Genomic DNA, 10635 nt, shown 5'->3' with positions numbered 1-10635 from the left:
GAGTTGTCCAGGAATACACACGCGAGACACCCACGAATTCCTTCTCTTCTCCCTTTTTTCCATCCGGTGAAGTGTGCTGTAGCACTGAGCTACTGGATCTCGTCGGCTCTTCTCCTTGGCATGCACCGAGGAGAAGGGTGAGCGGTATCTCTGAGCCATTGCCGTCGTGAAGCCTGCACGAGGGGCGGCAATAAGGTTTTTGGGCAGCGCAACTGCACGACCACACGAATCGATCGACTACGTTCTGCGCTACCACATCGACGATCTGCACTGCAGCGAGTAACCCTGCAGCGAGTCTACACGAGGATGGAGTGCTTGATCTAGTAAGTTCATAGATTGGATCTGTTACAGTTTGAGTTACATCATGTGCAGGAAGGTTACGTGCTTAAAAATTTTGGTTACATCTACTTTGCTTATGCTGCTATTACACACTGTTTACATAAGTATGTTAAGGATTATGTCTATTAGCAGTAGCATTGAGTTACATAATATCCCTCGTGTTTATATCTGGTAGAGCTCCGGTAACCGATTAACAGATATCTTGCTGTTCTGATTTCTGAAGGTCCACACTTGATATGGTCCTTGTATTTTACTTCTGAATTTTTTTTCCGAATTTTTTCAGCGATGTCTCTTAGCCGACACCTCGAGTGAATGAACTGGACCAGCGTGCTGTCCTATGTCAAACCAGCTGGCGTACTCGATGCTGGCTTCAATTCGCTTGCCTCATCGACACACGCAATTAATACAAAAAAATGCTAATGACAATTAACCAGCATTCAGTACTGCCAACACCCCCCATGACGGGTTGTACGGTCAAGAGAAGCTGGTAAGTGATTCACTCCTTTTCTGAAACTTTACCAAACGCCATTTTTCGTTCGTGTGGTTTCCTGGAACAGCCCAGCGAGAAGAACTTGGTGGCTGGAGTGGACAGTGTGAGCTGCTCAGCGGCCTGCTCTGTCGGCTGGCCAGTGGCGCGGCGCGACCCAGGCTTACAGCCTGAAAGCTCTGCCTTTTGGCCGTAGCCACCAACTGGACGCCCATCGCTCGTCAGATGCCCCCTGTCCTGGGATTAGTTAATCGGAATCTCAACTAGTGCTTGTCCCGTTGCTGTTATTCGCTTGATCCCTTCTCAATGTGTTAAGTTTAACTTAGGGGGTGTTTGGGAAACACCCGTTAAAGTTTAACACCTATCACATCGAATGTTTGGATGCTAATTAGGAGTACTAAACATAAGCTAATTACAAAACTAATTGCACAGATGGAGTATAATTCGCGAGACGAATCTATTAAGCCTAATTAGTCCATGATTTGACAATGTGGTGCTACAGTAACCATTTGCTAATGATGGATTAATTAGGCTCAATAGATTCGTCTCGCGAATTAGCACAAGGTTCTGCAATTAGTTTTATAATTAGCTCATGTTTAGTCCTCCTAATTAGCATCCGAACATCCGATGTGACACTGTTAAAGTTTAGCACCTCGTATCCAAACAGCCCCTTAGTCTCCTCCATGATTGTACGAGTTATCCATTACATGTAGAGTTTTCTGTGGAGGATCCACCTAGAGGCTAGAGAATACTATTCCTTCCCATCAAAAAAATAAATTATTTTATGATTTATATCGGTCGGACGTTTTCTTTTAGTTTTGTCCATGGAAGTATAAAGATGCGTACAATTCGATATGATTTTTTTTCTGTTTCAAATAACATACTTTTATTAGATATGGGTCAATGTGACACCTTGAGAGAGCAAGTTGATGTGCACAAGCACAGCACATTATAATAAGGGTTAGATTGCGTATTTATCTTCAGTGCTGTAGTGCTTACAATTACAAGATCCAAATTGTCTACCAAAGTTCCATTTAGGCCATCCTTGAAATGAAAACAGGCTCAAGTTTGGAAATGTCTGCTGATCAACCAGACCTACGCGCTATGCCAGTCCCTGGCTGGCTGTCCTGATGAATTGCTCACCTAATGTTGACCTTCACCTCTGATAATGGCGTTGGGTGAGGGGGGAAAAGGTCCAAATCATTTTGCTTTCCTTCCTGCTGTTTGTACCTAAGCACCTCATTCCTCTTGCTAACTTCTGTTCCTTGGCAATTGGCTCTCTGCTACTTGCTTCTTGACAGTAGCACTGCACACTACTAGAGCACATGATCTTTTTGCGTCTGGTTCGAGAGAGCTGTGGTCCTGTGGAGTTCTTGTTTGCTTCATATGATGGTGGAGTATAATATAATATGGCAATCGGTTGGCTAGGATTGCGATTAGATATATTGCTACAGGTCAAGGAGTAGGGTGGAAGTGATCTGGCTAGTTTAAGTATTTTATTGTTAACTTAATAATGCTTCCAAATTGCAGCTAGTCGTTGGTTCGATTTTTTTTTCAGCATGGATGTTTGGAACAGGAGGATCGGAGCGTGATTTCGGGCGCACAATACTTTGTGATGGGGGATATAGGGAGCACCTGGAAAATATGCATGTGAAGGGGAGAGTTGACTGTTCACATCAAGCCGTTGCATACCTGTGCGGTGGGCTATTGTTTGGGACAATAGGAAAAACTAACGGATAGCCTGTAGAACATGGAGGGTCTAATTTTCAGTTTAAGTGTAGCCTTGGGAACGTTACGTGACTTGTACGAACATAGGCACTTGCTTGAGATAGCTCCAATTTTCTGCTTAAAATTAGAGCTCTTTTATGGTGTCTTGTACTTAGGTTATACTAGTATAAAAGCATCCGAGGACTCAAATTAATTGTATACTACCAAAAACTTCATTGGGGATATAGATGGTATAAGGGTATTATGAGGAAAATAATTTTAGACAGTTTTTTAATTAGATCTCCGTTTCATTTGAAAACTGGAATTACACTCATTTCATTTGGAAATTGGAATCACCTCCTCCAGTCACCTTTCTTCCTCTCGCGAGACTGCCGGTGGCGCGGGCCGCCGTGCCATCAAGAGGATGGCGAGCGGCGATATGCGGGCCCACTGGAACGGCCGGGAGGGCGGGGAAATGGCGGTGGCAGCCTGCAATGCCCGTGTTGTTCACGCCGCCGTCCCCACGGCCGGTCAACTGCATCGCGCCGCCGTCCCCGCCGCCGGCCAACGGCATCACGCCACCGTCCCCGCTGCCGGCCAACGGCGCGCCGCAAACGCCGCCGCAGGAAGCGCAGGCGTCTGCGTCCGACACGCCGTGGCGCCGCAAGTCCGGATTGATCATGCGGGACTGTCGCCGTCGGCGGCGAGGTCGACGCCTAGGAGGTTCTTTGAATCAGCCCTTAACCGCCGCCGTCGCTGGCACATAAAGGCCCTTCCAATTTGATGATAATCGAGTCCAAGAATTGTTAATTCTTGCTTGTCTCTAGAACATATCATCAACGTTTTATCGTTCGGTCGTCGATATGATTGTCGTTCGACAGTTATCACCTTGAAAACTCTAGTCGTTAAGCTGTGCAATTGCAATCTGATGTCCTGGAGAAAAGAAATGAACCACTGTGGACTGTTCTTTATTCAAGGAAGGATCTGCATGCCGAGCGCTACGTGCTCCCGTAGTCCCATTGCCCCAGTTGCTGGCAGCCTTGCCGAACTGCTCAACCTTTTGCCTCCATGGCGTGTGAGATGAGTTGGGACAGCCAAGTGCAGTTGCCGCCTTGCAGGGGTGTAATTCGGCAGCAAATTGCCATTGATGCAATTAGATCAGCAATCGTATTTTGGTACCCAATACTATTACACTTACACTAAACCTCTGATTCCTTGATATGATTTCATTTGCGTGACCACTTACACTGGATCGAGTACAACCAGTTTGTTTCATTATTGCTGGGAGTGTATATCAAATCAAACCAGCAAAACAAACGTCAATGGATATCAAGTACAAGAGAAGTGAGTATTCAAGTTTCAAGATCGCTCACAATTTCATTCAAAGTATCGAACAATTATTTAGAGGAATGTCGACAGATGCACAGATCCCTTCTGAGATCAATTGAACCAAAAACACAAGGGACTCAGCCATCACTTTCACGACCAACGTTTATTGGTGGGCAAAAAGATTAAGACTCCATTGAAAGTGTGCATACATTCATCAACCCAAAAAAGCTGCCAATCAGCTTGTCTAACTATGTTCATGCAAGCGCCGGGGCGGGAGTGCAACCAGTTGCAACTTCAGGTGTCTTCTGTACAGAGCTGTACTTCTTTGTGAGGAACGATTCAATTAATATAACTACATGCTAATTACTAAATTACACATACAAATAAACGGTTAGATCTTGCCTATGCTATATACCACTGGCTAGTAGTATAATGTACCGTAAAAGAGCTCAAAAGATTGTGCACTTAAATCCGTATCTGCACTCCAAGAGCGTCTGTATAAATAATAAATCCCACGTAGTGAGTTACTACGGTCTCAAGAAAAAAAGAAGTAGCACCATCACTAATGGTGGCTGACTTGCTGATGGTGGCTGTCAGACGACTCGTGTGGTCCATTCTCGCAACATTTCAGATAGTTGACTTGCTGATGGTGGCTGTCAGACGAGTACTACATCTTTGTGCTGCTAACTGAAATGTGCTTGTCAAACTGATAAGCGTCGTCAAGTACAGGCATCTCTCTACTCTGCATTACTTGATCGAGCAGGAAAGGAAAATGCGTCGCCTAATAACGAAAGCGAGGCATGTCCAAACCCCTAGTGAAGTAGTGGTGATCTTGTAGTAATTTGGACTCGAGGTTAGCACTCGCAACCGCAACCTGCGAATAACAATGGATTTTATTTTTTGTTTATTTCTCTTTTGCCCCTCCCATGATCAGTAGGGACATTATTCCATGACTCAGCTCTGACATCCACCATGTTCTCTAATCCTGAAAGATTATTCTATAACTCTCTAATCCTGAAAGATTATTCTATAACTTTTCAGTGGGAGAACTAATGATGGTCTTTTAACATAGAGAGGTTAACTGTTAACAGATATCTAAACTAAACAGAATGTGCGCGTCAAATACTTTACAAGCGAGTGCCGGTAAAAGTATCTGTCAGATGCTTCTGTATCATCCATGCTGCATAGCGTCACAGCAGCGTCACAGCATCAGTATTCAGTGCGCTTCTGTGCGTGCCACGAAAGACAGTGCAGTGAAGGCTTCGAGCAAACGCAAAGCACGGCCAGGTCGTCCTCGTCTCTCTTGTCTAGCCGATCAACATCGCTCACGGTTTACCTGCGTTTCGGCAGGGAGGCCAAGGCAGGCTGCAGCTTTGTCTCGTTGTCCTTGGACGAGACCAGATCGACCGGAGGCTTGCAGACAACGCAAAGCCGCACGGTCTTGCGGTTCGGTTCGATGGGCACGGGACGAGAGCAAAGCGATCGAGCGGGCGCTGCGTGTGTTTTTTTTCCTTTGTGGAAAGAAGAGAAAGCTGGATGCAAAGCATGAGCGCGAAAGAGACCGTTAGCTCAGACGTGCTAATCGTATGGCAATCAGGGTTTACTTCAGCCGTCAATCTTTTCATGAATTTCGAGTGCTGGAGTTGGAGTCATTTTGATTTCAGATGATTATGCTGTGACACAGATGTATCAGGCTATGATGAGCAAAATGGTCGCTCTAGCTAAGATTTGGCCATTTGTCACGTGTAGCGGGGTCAGGGTGTCCCAGTTTTGCTTGAAACCAGGTTGAAGAATTGGGAGCCCACATGCTCCCTTGCTTTGAAGCAAGTTAGAGTAGATTTGTCTATGCCCTCTCTAAGAAAAACCTAGTCAAGCAAAGCAAAACGATCGCTCCTGGCCGTCCTTTCAGTTGATAATGACTGCTTCGAGGTTGTTCAGTGGTCGGTCTTTTGCATCTTCCGTCAGAAGCCCTTCGATTCCTCCTCTAATACATTGTGTTCCTTACTTCCTTACACGAGATGAACAAAGGAATGGGCACTCAGCAGTGCGAGTTTCACAAGTCGCAACAAGAGAATATGGGCCTATTCGTTTCAGCTTATAAACCGGTTGAAAAGTTGAAACGGCTAATTTATTGTGAAAGAAAAATACTGTTTGGTGGCTGATAAGCCGGCTGAATAAGCTGAAGCGAACAGGATCATGAAGCTCACGATGGTTGATGTGATGTCAGGACCTGATGACGCTCGCTATTGGCAGAGTCCAGGTCGTGCGACGCAAGACTATAATTTCCGGCCCAAGACGGCCATTGCAGGCCCATAATCCGGCCGACGAACTTGTGACTAGGAAATTAATTGGGCTCTTCTTGACCATCTTCCGGACACCTTTTTTTTTCCCTTTGTTTTGCTCCCACGGCCCATAATCTCTTTTTTTTTCCTTTGTTTTTCTCTTTGTGTGCTTGAACTGACAGTAGCATAGCACGCGCGTGTGCTGTCGTTTTAAAAGAATCCGAAATGAAAGATGCAACTGAAGGAGGAAGGGATAAGTTGCCAAGTCATGTACTGTCATTTTACAAGAGCAAGGTGCAAAGGGACATCAAAATATGAGCGCCCGCGGAATTGCGTGACGGCTGGAGGAGACGGCACCATGCATTTAATGCTAGACGTCAATAGAACGATGGGTCGTGTCATATGCGTGATGGCAAGTGCAGGAGACTAGCAAAGCAAGGGTGAACACACGTTCTCCATGTATTGTCATGGGAAGCGATGGTCGATGGTTCCAGCGTTGTTTCGGCTCTAAATCACTCTTTACACGTTCTTCAGAATATTCGTTTTGGTCATCGATTTAGGGGGTGTTTGGATACGAGGTGTTAAACTTTAGGAGGGTCACATTAGATGTTCGGACGCTAATTAGAAAGACTAAACATGAGCTAATTATAAAACTAACTGCAGAACCTCTATGCTAATTCGCGAGACAAATCTATTAAGCCTAATTAATCCATCATAGCATCACATTGTCAAATCATGGACTAATTAGGCTCAATAGATTCGTCTCGCGAATTAGACTCCATCTGTGCAATTAGTTTTGTAATTAGACTATATTTAATACTCCTAATTAGTATCCAAACATCCAATGTGACAGGTGCTAAAGTTTAGTAGGGTGTATCCAAACACCCTCTTACATTCTAGATCGAACGAATGGACGGACTCTTAAACAGTCAAAACACAGAGGAGTCTATGGTTTTACAATTCTTATCGATGACAGTATATTTCACTATTTTACTGTAAGACGTTTGATCCGATTTAGAATCTGTGATTTTTATAAGCTTGACTCTAGGTACCATCTTTTGAAATCGGTGTGCTCGTTGGAGAAAATGTAGCCCGTTTTGTTTCATATTTCGCGTAGGAGAACAACGTGGCCCAGTGTGTCTATATTTCTAGCCAGTGGTTTCCTCGTCTTTTGGTTCATGTTATACAAAAATCAACTATGGGTTTTAGCAATAGAGAGGTGCTTTAGGCGAACTTTGGGAGAAAGAGAAACAAGGTCCCAGCGTCAGTGAATAGATCGAATGGACCGCACATAATTCTAGTCACAACGTGACAACGATATACAGTATGCTTTTGACGATTCTCATTCTAGCGGCAGTATGTTTTTACGATTTTATTGCAGGAGTTGGGATCCAAGATTTGTGATTTCGACAATCTTGACTCTCGTTACAACTTCCAAAAGTCGGTGTCCTCATCACTTGCCTGGTACCTCGATCTGTCCAAATCCCATCTCCATTGATTCTCCACAACAAGTGTCAGGAAATAACTGCGAAATCAAGCGATCGCAGCTCGCAGCACGCAGGAGACTCCAAAACGTAACAGGGCACCCGGTAGACACGATTACAAACTGCCAATGGCTTGTCAGCTGCAGCTCATCCTTCACTTCAACCTATACTTGTCTGCAGAGACTAATGAGTCGTGAGCAACAGCTCAGCAGTTTCGTCTCGGCTTCACGGTCACGGGGAGCCCGTCCGCCATCCGCAGCGTCAGCGATGCGACCTGCCGGGGCCTGTACGCGCCGTCGACGGCCACGTCGAGCTCCTCCAGCACGCATGCCACGATGGACTTCATCTGAATGTACGCCATCTCCTTGCCCAGGCACACCCTCGGCCCCGCGTGGAACGCCACGTACCGGAACGGGCTGTCCGGCCGGAACGTCCCGTCGGCGGGGCTCAGCCACCGCTCCGGCCGGAACTCCCGCGCGTCGCGGCCCCAGACCGACTCCATCCGCCCCATCCCGTACGAGTTGTACGCCACGAACCAACCCGCCTGCACGGCCGTGCCGTCGGGGAGGACGTCGTCCGTCTCCGCCCGCAGCGAGTTCACCGGCACCGGCGGGTAGAGCCGCATCGACTCCGTGATGGCCGCGTGCACGTAGTGCATCTCGCGGAGCTCGTCGAGGTCGAAGCCGACGATGGTGTCGACGCCGCCCTGTGCGCGCCGGGCGCGCACCGCGGCGACCTCGTCGCGGATGCGGCGCCGCACGTCGGGGCGCGAGGAGAGCAGCCAGAAGAACCAGGTGAGCGCCGAGGACGTGGTCTCCCGCCCCGCGAGGAGGAAGCTGATCACGACGTCGCGGAGGGGCACCTCGGACTCGGAGTAGGTCGCGTCCTGGCTCGCCATGAACCGCGAAAGGAGGTCGTGCTTCTCGAAACCGTCCCTCAGCATCTCCTCCCGGCGCGACTGGATTATGCCATCGGCGAAGTCGTGCACCATCGCGATGGACTCTCGCAGCCGCCGCTCGGACCCCACGTTCAGCGCCTTCTTGATCTTCCAGAACCCCGGGACAGCGTACCGGAACCGGCCAGCGCTGAGATTCGCGGCGTCGCGGAACGCGTCGGCGAAGCTGCCGTCCGCCGCCGTGCCGTCATCGCCGTCGTCCGGAAGTTGGCGCGGGTCGTGGTCGAACGCTACGCGGCAGATGTTGTCGAACGCGAACCGCTCGAGCACGTCCTGGAGGTCGAGTCGGGCGCCGGCGCCGGACGCCGCGGCGCGGCGCAGCAGCGGGAGGAGGCGGCCGTGGAGCTCGGAGTGCACGCAGCGTGCCACGAAGGCGCGGAGCGAGCGTGTGTTGAACTCGTGGCTGGCAACCTTCCGCTGCGCGCGCCAGGCCTCGCCGTCGGCGTTGAAGATGCCCCGGCCGAGGAAGTCGTGGAGCAGCGACGCGAACTTGGGTCCCTTGGGGTAGTTGTCGAAGCTAGCGCGCAGGAAGTGCTCCATGTTGGCCGGGTTCGCGGTGATCGCGCCCCGCACGCCGCCCGGCCGGCGCAGCACGAACGTGGCGGTGGGCTGGCGCTCGAGCGCCTCGGTCATCCAGTCCAGCACGCGGTGCCGGTTCGCCAAGAACTGCGGCAGGTGGCCGATCAGCGGGTACGGCTCCAGCCCCGGCGGGTACGTGTACGTCGCCGCCTTCCGCGCCTTGTTGCCGAACCGTCGTGCTCTCCATGCACGAAGAACCCAGACTGCGCTCACGGCGAGCAGCAGGGGCAACCAGAAATCGGCCATGGATGCTGGACGCTAGCTCGTCAGGTGACTAGCGGAGAAGTGTGGTTGTGTCTCTACCTGGTACCTAATGGCTACAGGTTTAGATGACGGGGGCAAAAGATAAGGGGGGAGAAGAAAGGGTGTGATGAACGAGTGACTGGTGAGTGAACACGATGAACTGCCTCTGCCTGGAAGTCCCTTGTCCCCGCGCGATTTTGTAGGCGGTGCGGTGCTGCCCGTATCTGTACGGCGGAGGCGTGCCGCGGAATGGTCAGGCGACGTTTTGTCGGTTTGAGCTCAATCGGCAGCTCAAGAATTGACAGGACTGGAACGGACGAATATACACTAATGTATAAATTAGGACCGAATGAAGAATCCAGGTTTTGTCTGCTTTCAAGATTATATTAAGATACATGGTTTTACTTCATCTCTAGTCATTTTGAAATCTTTACCGACTTACAGATCGCATGAAAAAACATATTTTTAATCCAGACGAGTCCTTTAGAAATGTTTGTCACAAACTTGTAATGGTTCTTCGCTCTCACAATGGATTTTTAGGGATACAGCAAATTGGGTAGAGAAAGCAGAAAACTAACACGAGGCAGGGCAATGATATACGGGCCGGGCCCCTTTTTATCCAGGTCAGTCCTTTTTAGAAACGTTGTCACCAACTCATGATGGTTCTCTGTTTTTTTTCCCATTGGGCATTTCTAGGCCCTTACTAAGCTTCAAATAGATTTGTGGGTCAAAGAAAAGTTGTCTCAGCTTTTTTTTTCTAACGTGGACCTTATCACCTACATGAATGAATATGCTAGCTCCTGGCCCAGGCATTGATACGTGCAGGGAAAAATTCTATCCGTGGGCATGAGTATGTGTGCAAAGAATTTTGGACGTGTCCGGTTCCGGTCGAGGTTCGGCGGCCATGACGTCAAAATGGCACTAGCGGTGCGGGGCCATGGTCCATGGATCATGGGCATGGCGCGTGACTTGAGGTGCGCGTGACAACCTGGTTGGGCTGGGGTTCGCAACACTCATCAAATCATGTTTGGCCCAACTTGTACGCGTGCCAAGCAAGCCCGGAAATGCGCGTTTCCTACCCATACAGCCCATGTGCTAAGTTCGCCTACTCCCATCATGACAAAAAAGATTTTGGCAAAATGTTCTACGATAATTTAAGTTATACTTGATTGTTGTAGTAAGAATATTTTTCATGTTATATTATCATTTTGTTTCATTTGTGAAGAATTA

General features: G+C 48.7%; 1 protein-coding gene across 1 annotated transcript; it reads right to left on the bottom strand.

Moving 5' to 3' along the window:
- Positions 1-7416: 7416 nt before the first annotated feature.
- On the bottom strand, positions 7417-9597 carry LOC101757966 (cytochrome P450 94B3). Its single transcript, XM_004985102.4, has one exon. The coding sequence runs from the start codon at positions 9406-9408 to the stop codon at positions 7834-7836; it is 1575 nt and encodes a 524-aa protein (XP_004985159.1). The 5' UTR covers positions 9409-9597; the 3' UTR covers positions 7417-7833.
- Between the last annotated feature and the right edge of the window lie 1038 nt (positions 9598-10635).

This window comes from Setaria italica, chromosome IX, assembly GCF_000263155.2.
Source record: "Setaria italica strain Yugu1 chromosome IX, Setaria_italica_v2.0, whole genome shotgun sequence".
Lineage (NCBI taxonomy): Eukaryota > Viridiplantae > Streptophyta > Magnoliopsida > Poales > Poaceae > Setaria > Setaria italica.
The sequence above is the reverse complement of the archived record's forward strand: the minus strand, read 5'-3'. Positions and strand labels throughout refer to the sequence as shown.